The sequence below is a fragment of the Pelophylax lessonae genome, assembly GCF_965119305.1.
Source record: "Pelophylax lessonae genome assembly, chromosome: 3".
Classification (NCBI taxonomy): Eukaryota; Metazoa; Chordata; class Amphibia; order Anura; family Ranidae; genus Pelophylax; species Pelophylax lessonae.
In genome coordinates this window covers 201,990,226-202,013,370 of record NC_138770.1, presented here as the reverse complement: position 1 = coordinate 202,013,370, position 23,145 = coordinate 201,990,226, and the positions used below count along the sequence as shown (strand labels likewise).

The window sequence follows — 23,145 nt, the reverse complement described above, 5'->3', positions numbered from 1 at the left end:
CGTCCATGGACATCATTGCTTGATCGAGCTGATCCCAAATAGGGGTAAATGGCCAATCATAGTGGCCCTTTACCACTTGATCAGCGGTGTCCAATGACAGCTAATCATGATGTAAACAAAAGCCTACCAATGCTGCCAATCAGTGCCCACCAGTGCTGCCAATCAGTGCCCACCAATGGTGCCAATCAGTGCTCATCAGTACTGCCATTCAGTGTCGTCTACTGTTTTAGTGCTGCCTACCAGTGCTCACCAGTGCTGACTCATCAGTACCCATCAGTGAAGGAGAAAAATTTCCTGTTTGCTAAATTTTATAACAAACTATGAAAAATATTGTTCAAAATTTTCAGGCTTTTTTGTTTGTTTAGCAAAAAATAAAAACCCAGTGATGATTAAATACTACTAAAAGAAAGTACTATTTGTGTGAAAAAAAATTATAAAAATTTCATATGGGTACGGTGTCGGCGCTGAAAGATGAAAATTGACCTGGGCAGGAAAGGGATATAAGTGCCCAGGCAAGTGGTTAAACATTTAAAAAATGTTTTTATATATTTGTTACCAATAGATGTCCTTAATCTCCCTGCTGCGGACATCTTCTTACACCCACGCAAGTCTTGAATTTTAGATTTATTTTGCCAGTAAACTGACCTTATAGACTGAATAACAGTATTACATTGCTTTAAATATTGTTTTAGGTGCCAAACTCTAATGCCATTAAACCAAGCGAATTTACACCACATCCTTAATAAATCTAGACATTAAAAGAAAAACGGGTGTTACCCAAGCTATGGACTAGGCTAGGCCCCAAAGAGTCCATATATAGATTAGGAACAACCCAAAGGATGGGACTTTGAAGGTGAAGTTTGCTTGGTATATATAGATAAATAATAATGAGAAAGCATGAATAAAATACAAAAAAGTTTATTAATACAAATTCATAATAAAATTGGATCACAAAAAGTGATACTAAACATCAATACATAGATGTAGGATATTACAATTGGAGAACCATATCTTGCGATGATTGGGTCACAAGGGTCCGACATGTTTCGCCCCCATTACATGGGCTTCTTCAGGGACCTTTAGAAAGTGGTGACCTCCAAATAGATTCTAAATGTAGACAACATGTTATAAATCTTCAAACAATTAGACAAAAATATGTAAACATGAAAAATTGTATAAGATTTGCTCACCAATTATTGTATTCGGGGCATAACATATGTATCTGTACCCAAGGGCAAATACTGTGCACCCATCCGGGGAGTATACCACTCCTGGACACAGTCCAGCTGAACATGTCCTCCCTAAATGACAGGGACTGAACCGAACCGTACCAGACAACAGAAATTTTAATCTATAGGATCGATAGTAAAGGAATTATTGCCTCCCTTGGATCAAAAAGAAGAAAGGGATGAAGTAGAAATACAATCTATAACTGTGTAGTTATCACAGCCAATCAGCGACATGGACCTGGATATATTGGGAGGCTATCGATCCTATAGATGAAAATTTCTGTTGTCTGGCACGTTTCGGTTCAGTCCCTGTCATTTAGGGAGGATGTGTTCAGCTGGACTGTGTCCAGGAGTGGTATACTCCCCGGATGGGTGCACAGTATTTGCCCTTGGGTACAGATACATATGTTATGCCCCGAATACAATAATTGGTGAGCAAATCTTATACAATGTTTCATGCTTACATATTTTTGTCTAATTGTTTGAAGATTTATAACATGTTGTCTACATTTAGAATCTATTTGGAGGTCACCACTTTCTAAAGGTCCCTGAAGAAGCCCATGTAATGAGGGCGAAACATGTCGGACCCTTGTGACCCAATCATCGCAAGATATGGTTCTCCAATTGTAATATCCTACATCTATGTATTGATGTTTAGTATCACTTTTTGTGATCCAATTTTATTATGAATTTGTATTAATAAACTTTTTTGTATTTTATTCATGGTTTTACATTATTATTTATCTATATATACCAAGCGAACTTCACCTTCAAAGTCCCATCCTTTGGGTTGTTCCTAATCTATATATGGACTCGTTGGGGCCTAGCCTAGTCCATAGCATGGGTAACACCCGTTTTTCTTTTAATGTCTAGTATTACATTGCTATTATTATTGTAATATAGTAAATATAGCGAGAAACTTGCAGGTAGAAGGTGGCGACGTCCATCTTGGTACACCCCGCACTGCTCAGCAACAAACTGATTATATAGTGAAATAGACTATTTCACTCGGTCGTGGTGAAATAGTCTATTTCAGTATATAAGGTGAGTTTACTGCTAAAATCAGCCAGAAATTCAGGGAGTTGCTTGGGTGTAAGAACACGTCTGCTGCTGCTTTATGTTCTGTCACATTAGGAAGCTAATGGAACGCATAGTGTGCATGTTGGAACGCATGGTGCATGCTCAGTAGGTTTTCTCGACCGAACGTCACTTCCGGTTGCAGAATCTAATAGGTAGCGGTATTCTGATAGAACACTGGCTTTAGCCGGAGGACATCGGGGGATCATAGGGACAAGGTAAGTTTCCCCACTGGGTAATCCCAAGTGTGGCTCAGGGTTACCGCTTTTGGTACTGAAAATGAACTCAAGAGCCACACTCAGGATTACCGCCAGGGAGGTTAATATAATTTATTATTGTGGGTTTTATGACAGACCCAACTGAGACAGGGGCTTTTGGAGGGGTCTAGGGGCAAGCCTCCTACTCACTGATTATGGCCCATGGAGGCGACTGGGAATTTTGTCTGCTTCTTCCAGTCAGAGTATGGTAAAGAGCTCAGTTCAGCCTCTGATCCCATGGAGAGAGCAGATCATTCTCTAATGATGGACAACAACGTGATGAATGCTGAGAGCAAGGCTTGGATTATTTCTCTGAATAGGGACAATACAGTAAACCCCCGCTCCATCGCGGTTCAGTTTTTGCGGTCCCGGTATATTGCGTTTTTTTTTTATAATGTTATTTTATTATATAAATCATTAAAAATTTAATATTTTTGTGTTTTCCATAGCTCTTGCTATGTCTCTCAGTATCTTTTATGTGTTTAAATGAGTTTCTATTGTTTTAAAAGTGTGTTTAAAGACCTTAAAATGCTTTTACACGTACAGTGACAGTAAAAAAAAAACATGCCTACAATGCATTTTAATAGGGTTTTTCTATTTCGCGGATTTTCACTTTTCGCGGCTGGGTCCAGAACGTAACCCCCACAATGGAGGGGGGTTTACTGTAAAGCTTCCTTTCTGGAGTGGATGGAAAGTTACAATATTAATCTTGTAGAGGTTAATGGTCAGAGGAAATATGGTGGTCCTCCTGCAGCCTGAGTTGGAGAAGCACCTCCATTTGGGACAGAAATATTTATCAACAACATCCCTCAAGAAATCTATGAAGATATATTAATTCCATGTTTTCAGGCTGCTGAACAAACAGTAGTATGGACAGTCTGAGGTAGGGTGGGGTCCCTGATAATTCAAAGCATTGTCTGGGTGGGCAGTGACCCAAGTGACCTAGGCTTGTGTTTTGATTAGCTTAATGCTTATTTACATTAGTGTTCATGTTTAAGTTGGTTGTTCATTTGATATACTGTTTACAGTTTGCATTGTTTAGGGTAATGTGATCAAGCTCTTACCTGATTTTGTGTGGTATATATTCTGTGTGAATTTACAATAAAGTCAGTTCCAGTTTGCACCTAAGCTAGTGTTGTCTGATTCTTGTGTGCAATATTCAGCTATAATTCCTGGTTCCAGATTAGAGTAAGCTGTATCTTGGTGGAAGCATCCAAACTGGTTGCCAGGGGGACAGTCAAATTTGGTGGCAGCAATGGGATGCTTCCTGCAGTCCGGGATATGCAAACCACCACCGGGATTCGAGGTCCAGTTAACAGAAGAGGAGAGGTACAGATACCAGCCACCATTGAAGAGGAATTAGGAAGGGGGTAGCGAGACCGTGAGCAGCGCCATCAGGGAAAAAATTATCCTCTCCATCCAGGAAAGGTACTGGTTGCAGTACGAAGTGTGAGTGTTGTTACTGGGGGAACAACTGCGCAAGCAGTGGACATCTAGGTTAAGCAGGCTTGTCTGGACAGAGATGCAGATGGATAAAAGCTACAGAGCCCTCCGGTGGCATGAAGCCCAAGTATGTCCTTGGAAAGCGGACAACAGCCCGATGGAAGGCTTTGGCTAAGGTGGCTTGGGGCTGTTGTACGGGAGGCTGTCACAGGACCCTGACCTTGGGAGCGATCTGGAGTGGCATTTGGAGAAAATCATGGATTACAGAGTTTCTAGCTATTCAGAAATGGGGGCTGGAGATCACCTACAGACAGCTGCTCAGCAGCTGGGCCAGGCTCTGACAGCTCTGAAATCCCAGCTGAAGTGTCGGCAATGGGGCGGAGTAACAGTGTGCTTTGCCCACCTCCATCTACAGCTATGGAAGAGAAGCTCTTATGGCGGATGCAGAAAATTTTAACCCACCTTGATGAACTTGTTTCTGCACAGGATGAGCATGGATGGAGGAATGCATCTGTCCAGCAGACAGATGAGGAAATGGGAAATGGAGCAGCTGGCTCATCTCCCCAGTGGCAGTTCAGGGACCAGGGAGGAGAGGAAGCTGTCCTCACTCTCCTGCCCCAGATCCCAGAAAGCATGGATTTAATTGACTTTTCATCAAAGGATGTTGCGTCCCCTAGCATTGGAGCAGAGCATTGCCAACCTCTGTCCAGCACCTTCAATGACTCCAGGGATCCAGGAAGAAGAGATAATGAACATCTATCCTTGCCACCAGCTCCAGAGACTGGGGATTTATTTCCTGCTGAGGATGAACAACCCAGTGAGCCCCCAGCAGAAGCATTGGCAGCCGGAGAGAGGGTCTACTACCGCTGCCCAACACCTACAGTGACATGGGAACCTAAGGGAGAAGTAGTAAGTGTTTCTACTCCCCAGTGACAGTGTAAGGACCCGGGAAGGTATGCGGCTGGCATTCCTCCCCAGTGGCTGGAAGGGGCTTCAGGAGATTGGGCAGTCAGTCCAACTCCCCAGTGGCGGTATGATGACCCAGGAGCAGAGGAAATGGTCCTTCTTCTCCAGTAAAGATCGACGCACCTGGGAGACAATACCAAAGAAATATCTGTCCAGCAGCTGGATGAGCGTATGGGAGATGGAATTGTGCACGTACATATGTTGCTTGCACGCGCTTCTGTTGCTTGTATTGGTACCCAATTGGTTATTTAAACTGAGCCTGTGCTATGCTTCAGTGCGGTCTTGTCTACAGCGTTCCTGTGCATACCTGAAACCTGTAAATCTGCATTTGACTACTGTATCGCCCCCAGCTTGTCTTGACTACTCCTGAACTCTGCCTGCATTGATCCCAGCTTGCCTCTGACCATGCTTCTGCCTGTTCCCCTTGCTGTTGCTCCACTGATCTGTTACTGACTCAGCCTGCATTCGGACATTTCTCCTGTCTCCGCATCTGTACCTGATCCATTTGCCTGTGTATGAACCAGTTCAACTGACTTTGCTTCTGTCTCAATCACTGCTGACCTGCCTGCTACAAGCCTCTCCCGATATTCCACTGGTGTCCATCTGGCACTCCTGCTTTGTTGCGGTCTACTGATCTTCCCCTACTTGTTCCTGAGAGTCCATCCAGCCTTGCTGTTAGCAAGACTAATAGGCACTCGTGCCACTCTGCACTACCAGTCTACTCTATTTGGGGCCTTAAGTCAGAGGTGTACGAGAGGCCTTCCTCACCATGTCAGGCTCTTCCACCAGGTATGTGACAGAATCAGGGTAGTCAGCCCCTCTCCCCAGCAGCAGACTGAGTTCTGGAAAGGCAAAGACCTCCCAGCTGAAGCGCTGGCAGCTAGACAGAGTGTCCTCGACCTCTGCCCCACACCTACCAATGACAACTATTCCCTGCAGCCAAGAATGGAAATCATGTGGACCAACTATGTGGGTTCACTCTGTCCGACTAACTCAGTTCCAGACCAGGTGGAGGTCTGGGACCTTGTTAGTCTACCTTTAATAGGGGAGAAATGTGACAGGCCCAACTGGGACAGAGGATTTTGGAGGTAGGTGCTGAGAGCGAGGCTTGGTTTAATTCTCTGAATAAGGACAATAAAGCTTACCTTTTTTGAGTGGGTGGAAAGGTACAGTATTAATCTTGTACAGGTTAATGGTCAGGGTATATATAGTGGCCCTCCTGCAGATTGAGTTTGAGAAGCCCCTCCACTTGGCACCAAAATATTTATCAACAACCAAATCTTTGACGATAAATTAATTCCACTTTTTCAGACTGCTGGAACATTGTATGAGTTTTGTCTCATAGACTGTTGTAGACTATTACCGAACAGTCTGAGGTGGGGTGGGATCTCTGATTAATCAAGCATTGTCAGGGTGGGCAGTGACCGGAGTCACCTAGGCTTGTCTAGGTGACTGGTTGTTAATTAGCTTACTGTTTATGTTGGCTGGCTGTTCATTAGATTTACTGTTTACAGTTTGCATTGTTTAGCATAATGTGATCAAGCTCTTACCTGATCTTCTGTAGTATATATATATATTCTGTGTGAATTTACAATAAAGTCAGTTCCAATTTCCACATAAGCTAGTGTCGTCTTGTTCCTGGTTCCAGATTGGAGGAAGCTGTATCTTGGCAAAAGCACCCAGGCTGCATTCCAGGTGGTCTGTCACAGGTTTCATATGTAATTCCTATGTTGACCACCAGAGGTCCCTATGCGGAACACTATATATAATCTTATCAATTCAAGGTAGTATATTGAGTTCCCATATTGACCACCATAGGTCTCTTTGCGTAACACTATATATAATTTAATAAACAATAAATATATTTTTTCACAAAGGGTGTTGGATATAAATAAAATATTTGCTTACAATATAGGGAGTAGTCACTAATTGCTTTTTAGTCAAAGGGCGGCTTTGATTTTGAATGGATTGACTTAGACCTTGTAGGCGGCAATAGGGGTATATATAATGTTCTGATGTGCGACTCCTGATGAGGTCAGATGTTGCTGATGAAATGAGTTGGGTGGGACTTTTTCAAAACATGTCACTTCCGGTGGATGGAACACAGGTGGAATGCAAACTGACATTTTTGAGGTTTCATATGTCTATGATAATTCTCATTGATGTAAGTGTAATTTTATTTGCTTCTTAATAAAAATTGATCATGCTACACAATGAGAGATTTCTTTACTTTTCTCCCCTGTGAATGAGGCACATGCAGGATTTCTTAAAGGCACAGGAGCACTTTACAAGAGATGATCCATCTAGCCAGCTAGAGACTTAGGATTCCATTGGTGGATCGAGTATATGTTGTATATTGGGAGATATACTTATTCCAAGTGAGTGTGACCTTCTTTGCAAAAAGAGGTCTTATATTTCTGGTGAGTGTGGAGTGTTACTATTTGGATGAAGAGGAAGAGCACTATTTGTTATTTTGAGTGTCATTTATTTTCCAAGGCACAGACTTCAGCTTTTTTCACTTCAAGTTTGTTATAATTTGGAACCACCACTTTATTGGGACTTTTAATGCATTTAGCACTTAATGCAGGTATAGTTTTTGAATGAGCCCGGTATAGTCATTCTTTAATTTAAAGTAACATTTATGGCTTTCTCTAAAGCTTCAAGACGCTTCTATTTATTTATTTGTATCATTATTAGTTTGTTGATTTTTTTTGGTTTTATTTCTGCGCAGGGGACATTATTGCTGTTTTTTAGGTAAATGATTTGCTACTTTTAATAAACTTTGCTTATTTATGATCCAGCGCCTTGGTTACTCGTTTGCAATTGTACTGTGTATCTCCTCTTGATGTTAAATCCTGAGAGCTGCGGATCATCTTTTACATTCCATTACACCCATCTCCCCTTTCCATTGGAACTTGTGCTTTACCAATTCCATGAACTCAATGACAGTTGTGTATTTCCTGCCACCTCTTAACAGCTTCAAGAGTCACCCACAGTAAATGGATATTAAACTGCAGAGGTCGATTGTGAGTGCTTGAGAGAGTGCCTCATGGCACTTGACTTTTTTATCAACAGTAAATGATGATAATCCTGATAGAAAAAAAAAAAAAACAAACTCAATGGTGAAAAAAAGAATAGTAAAGCCCCAAAGTAAATAAGTCCAATTAGGGAGAATCACTTGAATGATGGCTGCAGCTCTTCTAGTAGAGTTTTGGATGATCTCTGTGCATTACGATAAACAAAAAAGCAGAAGGCTCCACCATCTGAGTGTATCACTTTATTAAAAAACTGTTTAAAAATGGTTAAAGATTAAATCACAAGAGTAGAAGAAAGACAGATTTATCATCAATCTTTAATTACTAGCTGGAGTCCAGCTAAAGACTGACGATGAGCCTGTATTAACTATTTTTTAAACTGTTTTTAATAAACTGATACACTTAGATAGTGTTGTCTTCTGCTTTTTTGTTTAATGATGATAATCCTCCCCTATTTTTGAAGAACTATTTTCTGAAATAAAACTTGCTCACATTTCTCAGTATCACCCTCTAACAATTTCTAATACCAGCTGTTGTACATAATGATTTGCCTAAAGTAGCTATGTATAATAATTTAATGTCATTGCCTGTCCTGGGTGTCCTACTTCCCCCTCCCACCGTATGCATACTGGGTCCAATGACACTGGTGCAGTTCATCTATCTGTTTTAAATACAACAGAGCAATATGGTCTAAGGTTATTAGTGGTGTACCCTAAGGTTCAGCATTAAGACCCTTACTTTTTAACATTTTTATAAATTATATAGATTTGGGGATTCAAATTACCATATTAGTGTATGCAGATGACTCCACACTTGTAGTAGAATATTGTCTCAGGATTTCTCCAATTTACAAGCTGACTTCAATGCGCAATTTAATTGGGTAACTACTGTATGTGGCAAATGAGGTTTAATACTGATAAATGTAAAGTTATGCACTTGGGGATTAAAAACATGCATGAATCATCCATTTTAGGAGGAGAACAGCTGGGGGAGTTTATGGAAGAGAAAGACTTGGGTGTTCTGGTACATTAAAGATTTGAAAAAGCATACAATTCTAAAGCTAGTAAAATACAAGGGTTTGACAAAAATATGAAAACACTATATAATTTGCAGATGTAAAAGTAATGACATGTTTCGCATTGAAAGCAAAATTGAAGTAACATATTTTGCTTCCGCTGTGTGAAGAGACACCTAGCTAACAGGTGGAAAGCCTCACTTTTGTCATTTACTGCATACGCTGCTAGTGGCGGCTTAGCTGGTGCCTCGGTGACTGTAGCTGCCAATTTATTTTTGGTGTTATGAGGTACAATATCAAAGGGCACGCTCAACTGACTGAAAGACACATTGCGCAGGATTGTGACCAGGTGTTTTGCATGAAGAGTGGTGTCAAATTCCATTATCTACCATCCAAGACTTATATTTGTATATTGCCAGGAGAATATAGGCCGCCTTGGATGTCAAAAGCGATCCATTACCATATAAGTTAATGATTTTGTTATTTTACACTTGTTTCCATAATTTTGTCCAACCCCCTTGTATTAAAAGAAGTATAGACTCTAGACCGAGAGAGAGACGTAATTTTGCCCCTGTACAAATCATTAGTAAGATTTCAGCTGGAATATGCAGTTCAGTTTTGGCCTCCAATTCACAAAAAAGATATTGGAGAACTGGAGAAAGTTCAGAGAAGGGCAACAAAAATGATAAGATGCACGGAGGAGCTCAGCTATGAGGAAAGATTAGCTGAACTTCACAGTAGGAGCTGTGAAAATGTGGAATAGATTCCCTTAAGAACTAGTTTTGGCTAGCACAGTAGACTGTTCTAAAAAAGAGCTGGATGCACTCCCAAATGCTTAAAATATAACTGGATAGTAACACCAGAGATTGTTGATCCATGAAATATCTGATTGCCTCTTGGGGGATGTGGAAGAGTTTTGCCCCTTCTGTGGCAAATTGGACCATGCTTTATAGGGTTTTATTTCCTTCCCAAAGGAGAAGCTGTGGATTGTGCATATAGAGATTTTCTATTTATTACATTTTTTATTGGTTAAAATAGATGAACTAGATGTGTCTCCTTTCAGCCTAACTATGTACAGTATCTGACAAACCTGAGTACACCCCTCACATGTTTTGTAAATATTTTATTATATCTTTTCATGTGACAACACTGAAGAAATGGCACTTTGCTACAATGTAAAGTAGTGAGTGTACAGCTTGTATAACAGTGTAAATTTGCTGTCCCCCCAAAATAACTCAACACACAGCCATTAATGTCTAAACCGCTGGCAACAAAAGTGAGTACACCCCGAAAGTGAAAATGTCCAAATTGGACCCAAAGTGTCAATATTTTGTGTGGCCACCATTATTTTACAGCACTACCCTAACCCTCTTGGGCATGGAGTTCACCAGAGCTTCACAGGTTACCACTGGAGTCCTCTTCTGGTGGATGTTAGATACATTGCGCTCCTCCACCTTCCGTTTGAGGATGCCCCACAGATGCTCAATAGGGTTTAGGTCTGGAGACATGCTTGGCCAGTCCATCACATTTGTCCTCAGTTCTGCAAGGCAGTGGTTGTCTTGGGGGGTCGTTATCATGTTGGAATACTGCCCTGCGGCTCAGTCTCCAAAGGGAGGGGATCATGCTATGCTTCAGTATGTCACGGTACATGTTGGCATTCATGGTTCCCTCAATGAACAGTAGCTCCCCAGTGTCAGCAGCATCTATGCAGCCCAAGATCATGACACTCCCAGCACCATGCTTGACTGTAGGCAAGACACACTTGTCTTTGTAATCTTCACCTGGCTGCTGCCACACACGCTTGGCACCATCTTAACCAAATAGGTTTATCTTGGTCTCCTCAGACCACAAGACATGGTTCCAGTGATCCATGTCCTTAGTCTGCTTGTCTTCAGCAAATGGTTTGCTTGCTTTCTTGTGCATCATCTTTAGAAGAGGCTTCCTTCTGGAAGCAGACAAATTTTATACAGTGCGTGGCGTATGGTCTGAGCACTGACAGGCTGGCTCCCACCCCTTCAAGCTCTGCAGCAATGCTGGCAGCACTCATATGTCTATTTCCTAAAGACAACCTCCGGATATGATGCTGAGTATGTGCACTCAACTTCTTTGGTCGACCATGGTGAGACCTATTTTGAGTGGAACCTGTCCTGTTAAAACCGCTGTATGGTCTTGGCCACCATGCTGCAGCTCAGTTTCAGGGTCTTGGCAATCTTCTTATAGCCTAGGCCATCTTTATGTAGCGCAACAGTTCTTTGCCATGAGGTGCCATGTTGAACTTCCAGTGACCAGTATGAGAGAGTGAGAGTGATAACTCCAAATTTAACACACCTGCTCCCCATTCACACCTGAGACCTTGTAACACTAATGAGTCACATGACACCGGGAGGGAAAATGTCTTACTGGGCCCAATTTGGATATTTATCTCTTAGGGGTGTACTCACTTTTGTTGCCAGAGGTTTAGACATTAATGGCTGTGTATTATTTTGAGGGAACAGCAAATTTACACTGTTATACAAGCTGTATACTCACTACTTTATATTGTAGCAAAGTGTAATTTCTTCGGTATTGTTACATGAAAAGATATAATAAAATAATTACAAAAATATGAGGGGTGTACTCACTTTTGGGAGATACTGCAGTAGGAGTAGTTGGAGCAGGAAGTTTGGTTGAATAATAAAGATGGTGATCCCTTAACAGTCTGTTTGCACTTCTGAGACAGAACAAAAGCGATGAGGATTGATCAGCTTGGCAGGTGAGCAGGTTAGTACTTGTTCAAGACCCTTTGATAAGGCAGAACACTACTCCTTATAGGCTTACTTAGGATGATGCGTCTAGCTCCACCTCACAGCCACAAACATTTGGAGGAAGAGGCTAACCCTCGAAACGCGTTAGCCACTACTAAACAAAGGGATAACTTACCCTCGGATCATACTACTGAGGACTGCGTTCCTTACATGATATGCTTTTAACCAAGAAACTCGTTTGTGAGTATTTTTAATCTTCTTATTTTTAATAAACCAACCAAAGGATAATGCACTAGGCCTGTGCGCCCCTGTGTTTGTTTGTTGTTTACAAACATTTGGAGGCCTGGACAACACCTTACATTCTCATGATCTGTAGAGTGCTCAGAGCACACCAAAACTTTACCTAGGCACATGACTATGTATTTTATAATGTCATCAAGTTTTGAAGTGTAACTGGGTGGAGAATGTTGTGTATTACATTTTGTGTATTGCTATTGTAAGGAAATGTTATGGTATTTCTACTTTAAGAGCTTCAAAGTATAACTAGAGAGAATTTTACTTACCTTTCCTACAATGGGCCCTGCACCAGCATCTTCTTCTGTGTGCCAGTCTTCGGCCATCTTCATTGTGCCGGGATGACTGGCTCCTGCGCATGCAAAGGAGAGATGTCCTCCCGGCACACAGGGATTGGGATGGCACTGTAGACGGAGATGCACATGCAAAGCTAGGTTTGCATGCCAGAGAGCATTGGGAACAGGCAGGTAAGTGGATTTTGTTGTAGAAGAGACCGTATATATCTCTTCTGTAAAAAAAACTGTTTGCCGGCTCACAATGAGTAACAGCGTGAATTTACTTCCACTTTAGGAGATAGTGGGAGGAGTTGGAGCAGAAAGTTTGTGTGATTATTAACAATAGTGACCTGTTACCAGTCTGTCTCCACTGCTAAAACACAACACTGAGTACAGTGACAGTCACAAGAAAGAAAAGAAAACACAACAATAATAATATGCAATGTTTACTCTACCTGTCTTTATACCCTCTCAAAACCTTCTGAATAATGACTGCTTTGTGAATGAGTGCTTTTTCTCTCTCCACTTCCAGTTTGGTGTCATGGAAATCCTGAACAAAGAAAAAAAAAACAAGCAAATTCTATATTAGTTATAAATTAGGAAAAAAATACCTGGCAGAAACATTTGTATATACACACACTGATTGCACAGTATTTTATTGTAAGGTTTGTTATGTACATGTTAGAATAAAAATGTTCACTAATATTTTGGACTTTGTGATATATTTTAGCATCTTTAGAGTAAATATAATAAAAGAGCAACTAAATTCTAAGTTCATTCTAAGTGTATATAATATATATAATTATGACTGGTGATCTGAGTCAATAAAAATGTGCTAATTGAATTATGTGCTCTGTTTTGCTTTTTTTAAACAAAAAGAAAGAGAGAGCGCACAGGCTCATTGTGCATAGTGCTCTCTCTTTCTTTTTCTTTTTTTTTCAGTTTTTGGTACCCGCTAGTGTATTGAGAGCAGCAAAGTTATTTTTGTATTCTGTTACCCACCCTTTCAGAACTATATTATCCTGTACATGCAGGCTATTTTTGGCATTAGCGCAATTGCTAACTGGTGGTGGTTATAGTGTTTAGCTTTTTTTGCACTTGAAATTTAGTAAATGTTTGGCTAAAGTGTACATAAGGTCAAAAGATCTTTTTACATTTTGGATAGAGTAGGAATTGTTTAAACCCTCTCTCTTTTTTTTATTGCTGTCTGTACAACTGTAAGAAAGGAATTCCCGATTTATCAGTTAAATGCAGATTTAAAATTGTTTACGACAATTCTAGCAACTAGGTTGTTATCCCTGATTCAAAAAATTGGTAATCACGACCAAGTGGGTTTCGTGCCCCAAAGAGAAGCAAAAGACAATTCTACTAGGTCCATAAATGTCATCCACTGGGTGCGCACTAAGACACTCCTGCTCATGCTCCTTTCCACAGACTCCAAAAAGGTGTTTGACTAGGTGAATTTCCTGACGCGGATAGGTGCAATATATTCAAATCAACAGCTACAATTAAAATAAAGGATTATTATCTAACACTTTTAAAGTAATAGCGGCATTAGGCAGGGCTGTGCACTGTCCCATCCTATTTTTATTTTGACATTAGAGCCCCTTTTGGGCTGGATTTGGAAGTACCCCAAAATCTGGGGCATTTCTACAAACTTAGGGGAACATAAAGAGACAGGGTATGCCAATGATTTATGATTTTTTATAACACACCTGATAACTTTGTTACCTAACCTGTTAGCTGAACCTAAAACACATAGCAAACTTGCTAATTTTAGGGTAAACTTACAAAAGTCAGAAACGTTGAACGTAAACCTTTTTGCAATCGGCGCTCAAAAGCCTACGCTCATACCTCTCATTTAGATGGAATCCACATCACCTTAAATATTCGGGGATTTTTCTCACTCCAGTGGTTGGGGATATCTTTGCTACTTATTTTCCCCTTTTCTTGACTCAAGTTAGAAAAGGCTTTTCCAGATGGTCCACCAAATTGCTATCTTGGTTTGGCCAAAGCAGTGCACTCAAGATGAACATACTCCCTAGGCTACTGTACAGATTCTAGACTTTTCTCAGAAATATACCAGGATCTTTTCTTAGATAACTGAGGCGTGAGTTTGGGAGATTTTTATGGACAGGAAAGGTCTCTAGGCTTCATCAGGAACTAGACTAGACCAAAATCTCTAGGAGGCACTGAACTGCACAACGTACACAAATTTTAGGCTGTGATGCTCAAGAGAAGAGATGGGTACAATTTGAACAAGCATTCTAAGAGTGTTTGTTGGGAGGCCTGCCATGGCTACATCGTGATGTTCCATGTCATATTCTCAACCACCCCACCATTGAAGTCACAATAACAGTGATGCGAAATATGGGGGGGTTCAGTTTTGTCAAATCCGACCCTCTTTGTTCTAACACCAGTAATTACTCGCCAACAATTTGCCCTGTGGATACAAGATGGGTAATTTTTAGCCACCTTTCGGGAACGTAGGTTCGGGGTTTTGCACTTTCACAGTGAAGAACATTGGTGCTCCTTATCAGACATTTAGGTTATGTTTGAACTTCCTTTGCCTATGTGAAAGGCAATGCAACTATGCCATGACTCATAACTGGTATTAGCTAGAGGCATCACCCCAAAACTGTTGTTTAGAGCCGGCGGTCGGCTTTCCGGCGGTAACGACTGATGCGGCTCGGGAGCCGCTCGGTCGTTCCCCAGGCGAGCCGGAGGGGACGTCCCCCCCCCTCCCGCCACCTTCCGCGGCTTTGCCCGGGTCTCCTGTCCCTCCGTCCCCCGGCTGGATGGAGTCCCGATCAAAGCTGGAAGCGGCTTTGTTTGGGTCTCCGATGACGTAACCCGGAGGCGGCATCCATGACGTCACGTCCGGGTTACTCTGCTGCTAAAGACGGCAAATTTAAAAAACGAGTGTATTCAAAAATGCCATTTGCGTCATTTTGAATACATGGAAGTGTAGTGGAGGGGTCTAGGGTCTTTCAGACCCTCGATCCCTCCATAAAGAGTACCTGTCACTGCATATTGCTGTCACAAGGGATGTTTACATTGCTTGTGACAGCAATAAAAGTGATCAGATTTTTTTTTTAAAAAACCTGTGATAAAGTAAAAAAAATAAATAAATAAATAGGAAAAAAAAATAAAAAATTTTAACCACCCCCGTTGCCGTTAGCTTGCGCATGAAAGAAAACGCATATGGAAGTCGAGCCGCGAATGAAATTGCTGTTCAAACCCCACATGTGAGGTATCCCCGTGATCGTCAGAGAGTGAGCAATAATTTAAAAAAAAAGAGCTACACTCTAACTCTAAACTGGTAACCATTAAAAATTTTTAAAGCGTCGCCTATTGAGATTTCTATTGACCGTAGTTTGTCGCCATCCCACGGGTGTGCGCAATTTTAAACCATAACATGTTGGGTATCTATTTACTCGGCATGACACCATCTTTCACAATATACAAAAAAAATGGGCTAACTTTACTGTTTCGTTTTTTTTAAATGCAGTTAAATGTGATTTTTCGGAATTTTTCCAAAAAAATGGCGTTTTAAAGACTGCTGCGCAAATACCGCGTGACAAAAAATATTGCAATGACCGCCATTTTATTCTCCAGAGTCTTTGCTAAATATATATATATATATATATATATATATATATATAATGTTTGGAGGTTCAAGTAGTTTTCTAGGAAAAAATGCTGATTTTACTTGTAAACAAAAAGTGTCCGAAATAGGCCTGGGGCTTAAGTGGTTAAACATCCTATTTTCCTAATCCTACATTACAGGACAAGGGATAAGAGTCCTGGACCATGGGACATCCAAAAGCAATCCAAATTGGCAGTGAGTAGCACAGCAAATAAATTCTAACAGGCTCACCCGCCCTGATGAAGTCACGTGTCATGTGACGTAACGCGTAGGAGGAGTCAATCAGTGACGTTTTGATCATTGCAGTGGATGGTAAGATCCTCAGATAGAGCTCCAACAACCACTTTCCCTGCCTAAACAGCAGTGCAATCAGCTGGCTATTTACTTCATCTGCTACACCTTACTGAAATGTAAGTGTTTTTATTTCTCAATAAACTTTGTTTTTTACCTATTACACTATGAGTACCTTTTTTCTTCCTTTGGGATACTGTGTGATGCCTTGAGATATACTGAATATGAGGACATGATAACCAGAATGAAAGAACAAAGATCCCTGCGAGCATAGAGAGGAAGGATTACTGGCTTGCCGCTTTTGCACATATCAAGTGTGCTTCAGGTGAGTGCGCATTGTACTCACAGGTGCACACCGGGTGAGAAGAGGCTAAGCACCAACCATTTAGAGGTTACCTTGTAATTTGCACATGAAATTCGTTGGATCCTGTCACTTCTAGCACTTAATTTCCAGCAGGCCGAGCACCTTTTCAGATGAACTTTTTAACAAATCACTTCTGTGATACATCACGGATGACCCCTTTTTATCACATCGCTTTAGCACAATATTAGCACTTTATTCTTTATTAAGGCACATATGTATTCATTACTACATTTACATTTTTATATATCTGGCTTGCATTATTAATATTTTATGTCACTTGGATTCTTTGCTTACATATGTGGTTATTTTTAACTTTATTCATTGTTACTTGCACATTTCAAATTATTTTAGCCATTTTGTAGCACTTAATAGGTATTGATTGCACTTTTTTTTTTTTTTTTGGGAGAATAGCGCATTACCATTGTCTCCTATCCTGTTGCCTTTCAAGTGTTAGAATACTTGTAATAGGTATATGCAGCAGTTCTCCTAAACCATCATTTTATACTATATTGTTTTAGTTTTATTCAGTGCAGAGCACTATTTTCCTTTCTACATGATTGTGTACAAGTCAAACATGAAGACACTGCACCCAGCGTTGACTTGATGAAAGACCCACAGCCAGGCATTATTGACATTTTTGTTGATGGTTCTTGTTCAAGACCAAATGATAACATATATTTGTCAGGCTATGCTATTGTTCAACTCCCTAACACAGTAGTTGAGGCAAAGCCCCTCCCATTCAATTCTGCTCAAGCAGCCGAGCTGATCGCACTTACACAGGCATGTCAGATTTCTGAGGGACAGGATGTCAACATTTACACTGACTCCAAATATGCAAATGGTGTCACGCACGATTTTGGATGTATTTGGCAGCGACGAGACTTCATGGCTGCAGATGGTAAAAGGTAGATCACAGGCTTCACTGGTAAATGATCTTCTGGAAGCAATACACAAACCAAGGTCTAAAGCAGTAATTAAATGCAAGGCACATACCACCTCCGATAATAATGTAGCTCTTGGTAATGCATTGGCAGACAGAGAAACCAAGAAGGTTGCTCAGCTGTCATTGAGACCCCAAGCTACTTTGTCCATGGCTATACTAGGACCCTCCACACTTCCAGAACATTAACTATTACACAAACTTCAACTCACTGCCACGCAGAATGATTCTGAGTACTGGAAAAAGAAGGGATTGTCATTAGACTCATATAGCCTACTGACAAATGGGGGATTAATAGGCATACCTCAACAAAGTGCATCCATACTGATTGCATAGTTTCATGGTATAGGACACAAAGGTCAGCAGTTGACATTACAAGAACTCAGGTAGAGATTTTGCTTATAAAATCTCAAGGCCAGAGTTTAGGATCAGTTAGGCAGGTGCATTATTTGTCGCATTATTAGAAATAACCCCGTTGGAAATAAACATGGCCAACATAAACATTTACTACCTCCAAAGGGCCAATTTCAGGAATTACAGGTAGACTTTACTCACATGCCACAAGGAAGTACAGGTAAATATTTGTTGGTAATCGTGCACAGGTTTTCAAGGTAATGTAGAGGTTTTTGTTATGAACAGAGAGGACTCTAGAACAGTAGCCAAGGTTTTGTGTAAGGAAATCATTCCTAGATGGGGTTGTCCTTGGATCATAGATTTACACAAAGGTCCAGCTTTCACATCACAGGTAACACAGATAGATTTAAGGCTGATGGCAATTGAGTGGAAATTTCACATTCCCTAGCATCCTCAGAACTTGGGGATGGTAAAGAGAATGAACAGGACCATAAAAGAGAAGTTGAGAAAAGCCACAGGTGGAACATTTGTACAATGGGAGGCATACCTACCTGCTGTCATAGCATAGATAAGAACGACTCCAAGTAAAACATCTCAATTGTCACCTTTTGAGATTTTGATGGGAAGACCTTTTCCCACTCCTTGGACCACTGGTCCCACTGTCATAATGCCTGATGATTTGGAGTTGATTCAGGAAGAGTATGTGATGAATCTCATAAGGAAATTGAATGGCATCTACGGTGATGTGTCTCTCTCTTTTCCACTTCCATCCCAGGAACCAACACATCCATTTGTAATAGGGGACCGAGTGGTGGTGAAGGAGCTTCACAGGCATAAAACTACAAATCCTCCATACGGAGAGCCCACAATGGTAACGGCAGTAACCAGAACAGCGGCACTGACAGCTGACTCCCAAGCCTGGATCCATGCATCAAAGGTGAGAAGGATTCCAGAGGATCCCAGGATATGGAATAAAGACCAAAAGGGTGGAGCAGACGTGAAAGAAGATGAAACAGGTGAGAAAAACCCAGAAAGAGACAGGGAGTGAAACAGGTTTACAAGCCTAGGAGATGCCCAGAAAGAAGAAATAGACTATGACTCTGATTCAGACATAGTCTCAAATCAAGATGTCATAGATCAGTCCCCAGACATCTTGGAAGTTCTTCCTGTTGATAGGATTTCTGTGTCTGATTGTTTTCCTCCCGATATGGATAATAACTAAATGTTATTTTCACGCAGAAGCAGCCAAGAGGTCCAGTGTTGAAAAGAGAGCCAAATTGTCCTGAGTTCCAGGTTACAAATCAGAAGCTGGGCTTCTTCCAAAGACCCAGGAACCAAGAGGGTATCCAGGACACCCCTTCCCCCAACCTAACAGCCTAACATCCATTGTGAACACCTTCCAAGTCATTGTGAGAAAGGACCTCCCCAATTCCCGCACCATATTGGAAAACATACCACACCAGGGCAAGCCTGGTATTCCTGGTCAGGCATATGGAGTCTGTCCAGGACACCTCCCATTATGCTGGTCCATAGACTGAGTCTGCTTGACCTACGCTGCCCGAATGTGAGTTGCAACAGTCTGAAGTGAAATTAGGTATATGATACTGCCTCGAAGGAGGGTACTCTTAGGCCCAAAACCCTCACACAAAAGGCAATGGTGGGACAGCTCCTGAACCATAGGGTCTGAATGGGGGAGCAGAGAGCCAGGAGCTTTTCTGGTAGTGGAAAACCCTGGACAATCTATATTCAAGATCAAGCCCAGATACTACAAGTGGTGGGTTGCCTCCAGTGCTGACTTCTGGATATTTAGATCTATCCCAACCACTGTTAGGGTCTAGATTAATTGTTCCTTTAGCAGGAGGTCACCAAGATATCCTAGGATAAGGATACTCCAAAGGTGAAGCAGAACTAAAGCTCACCATATGCTGCTCTTTTCTTTTTCCCATCAGCAGGCTGAAAAAAAAAAAACTGATTCCTCCATTCACACAAATGCACCCTCTGCTGTCAGAATACACTGATCAATGGCTGCAGGTCTAATAGGCCCTTGATGCCTCAATAAAGAGGCTGGGGTCTCAGCTCACAGTCTACAATAATCATAGTGCAGGCAACAAAAGTAAGTCTACGTTTCCACTAGTGCGACTTGTCAAAGTCGCATGACTTTGTGGGAAAAAAAAAACTAAAAGTACACCCATGCACTTGAAAACCTTCCCCGTGTTCATGCACGTATGTACATAAACATACATGCCGAGGACACCTATGTATGAAATTGTTGATTCCATTAGACATATTACATATCGCCATGCATGCTGGAGTGAGTGCAAAATTCTAGGGCCATTATTAATGGTAATTCTAAACTGATGACCTGTAAGAACTTTTATATTTTTTTTTCCAGGGTCTCTGATTTCAGAAAATACAGATGTATACTGTTTGGGGGTTTAAGTAATCTACAGACCTCAAATTATTATTGTAACGTGTGCCAAACAAAAAATAAAACCAGGTTTGGCATCGAAAAAGTTAGGGAGATACATTTTTCTTTATCGTACATCACGGGACACAGAGCAGCCATAATAATTACTATCTGAGTTATACCCCATCTATAGGTGAATGGACACTGGAAAACCAAAAAGACAGGAAGTCCCCCTCTATATGACCCCCCCCCCCCCCATAAAAAGGAAGTACCTCAATTTTTTTCCCAGTGTTTTGAATGTGAGGGTCAGTGTCATTAAAGCTCTCCATGATCTAAGGATTATGATATTGTCCCGGATAAGGATCCTGTCAAGATTCAAGGGACTATGCGATCGGATCCCTCCGGATGGTGGAAGACTAAAATGGATGGTACTTGAGCCTCGGTAGATGGAAACTGCGAGGTGTTGCCTGTAATGCTACCCTTTGGGCACTGGACCCTGGAATCTGGACCTTTGGTAAGAAAGATTCCAAAGGCATCCCAGCAGGGTGCTTTACAGATCCAAGAGAGAGAACCCCAAGATTATAGGGAGACCTGATCCTTTTTTTTTTTTTTTATTCTTTTTATTGAAAATGTTTGCAAACACATAACATAGCCAATAGGGGCATACCACGGCTTAAAAAAAAAACAAAATACAATCATCTACTCACTACTATGAAACATGTAGGTCAGTGACAGCCCCAACCCGTAAAATAGGGCTGAAACTAACCTAAAGTGCACCCTTCAAACCATAGTTCCAGGAGAAATATCATCATCAAATATAGCAAAATAAGATCCCTCCATCCACAACCAAGGTCCATTAAGCAAGCACATCAAGCCCACCCAGCATAACCGGATATGCAGCACGCCCCCAATTGGGTCACAAGCCTATACATAAAATCAATTAGTTAATCTTGGACATCAGTCGTTAGAGATGAGCTCATCCACAAATGCCACACTTTGTCGAATTTATGAGGACAACCTCTGGATGTATAAGCATCTTTATAGAGTGGTACCACTGCGTTAACCAGTCCTTTCCAAAAACCCAGCATTGGAGGAAGTGCCAACTTCCATTTCAGGACAATCGCCTTCCGCGCATAGAACAGGAGAATCCCCACCAGGGTACGCACTGCTCTAGGAAATACCAAAAAAATATTAGCACTGCTACAAATACAAATCAAGTGCCAATAGTGCGGAATCTTGTAGTGTAATAAACAGTGCAATCCTAGGACATTAAATAAATATACTCATATCTGTGTAAATATATAGATACTAAATAACAATCAAAAATCAATGATCAATAATCAAATTCAGCAAATAAAATACAGCAAAAAAAATTCCATGTAAAGTGCTCTCAGTGCTCTCAAGTGCTGGGTGAATGCTTTTTTAAGTGCTGAAAATGTGCTCCAGTTGGTGCTCCCTTATGGTGACCCTACTCACCAGAAAGGTGAAGATCATAAGCCTGGGATTGAATAGAGCAGTGGTTCCCAACTCCGGTCCTCGGGACCCACCAACAGGCCAGGTTTGCAAGATAACTAAATTACATCACAGGTGATCTAATTTGCTGCTCAGTGATTGCAGTATTCTAGTCTGCATCCCCCAAGGTAATACTTAAAATCTGGCCTGTTAGTGGGTCCCGAGGACCGGAATTGAGAACCACTGGAATAGAGGTCCTGGTCCCATATGAATGGCAGCTGGCAAGGATACATTGCCTCAGTATAGAATGCTTGGGTTGCCGTGTGGCACTGTGACTCAAAAATAAAGAAAGGGGATCTCCATGGTGAAGTATGTAAACAATTTATTGAAAAATAACATATCCACTCACATTAAAAAGTACTGCTATCCTCCTAAGAATGTACGGTGCGGTGGTTCCGGTGTACTTCCGGCGTGCATTCCACCGACCGAAAGTGACGTGGTACACTCTGCATTGGCTAGACGTGTTTCCCCCCCCCCCCCCCCCACAGGGCATTATCAATACCTCTAGGAGCCTGTAAAGTGTCCACCAACCCCAGAAGGCAAATGTTGACCGTCTGAGGGACAACACCGGTGATTAGGTCAGACACAAAACTCGTCACCACTTGCCAGAAGCCCCCGACCGCGGGACACCCCCAAAAAATATGGGAGAATCCCGCAGAGTCGCAGGGGCACCTCCAACAAGAGGCCGAGATATCGGGGAATAGACGGTGTAGACGCTGTGGGGTCCAATAAATCCTATGCAACAGTTTAAACTGGATCAGTTTATCTCTAGTCGCCACCAAGAATTTAAATGGACCATCCCACATCTCCTCCCAGTCCTCCTCATCTAACCCCTGCCTCTCCGCGCTCCATGTTGCACGCAATCCATCCAGACCAGTCAGGATGGAGGGGTGAAGCATTTTATAGACAGAGGCTTTCTGAGGGTATCTTCCCTAAGGAGGGTTTCCAACTTGTCTCGTTCAGGACTAACTATGGGCCTCTGGAATTGTGCGCGGTGGGCATGCCGGAGCTGTAGGTATCTGAGGAAAAAGGAATTTGGTAATTGAAACTTATTTTTACATCTATCAAACGTAAACAGGGACTCCCCCTTACAGATGTCTGCCAGTGATTTCACCCCTTTACTCGCCCACAAGGCGGGATCCGGGATTGATTGGAACTCCGGCAGACGTGGATTAAACCACAGTGGGGTTTCTGGGGACCAGATCGCCCGCTTCTGGTTGGGTATAGTGACAATAGCATGCCAAGCTCTGACCACTGTCTGCATGAAGGTAGTCAGGTTGGGATGCACTGCCT

At 41.7% G+C, this 23,145-nt stretch overlaps 1 protein-coding gene across 1 annotated transcript in view; it reads right to left on the bottom strand.

Annotated features, from left to right (window-relative positions):
• The window catches only part of MYO7B (myosin VIIB), a 545,169-nt gene that overhangs the window by 285,393 nt on the left and 236,631 nt on the right, over window positions 1-23,145 (bottom strand). Inside the window, exon 19 of the mRNA XM_082249873.1 lies at window positions 12,791-12,885. Coding sequence (XP_082105999.1) covers window positions 12,791-12,885 — 95 coding nt within the window. The remainder of the gene's footprint in view (window positions 1-12,790; window positions 12,886-23,145) is intronic.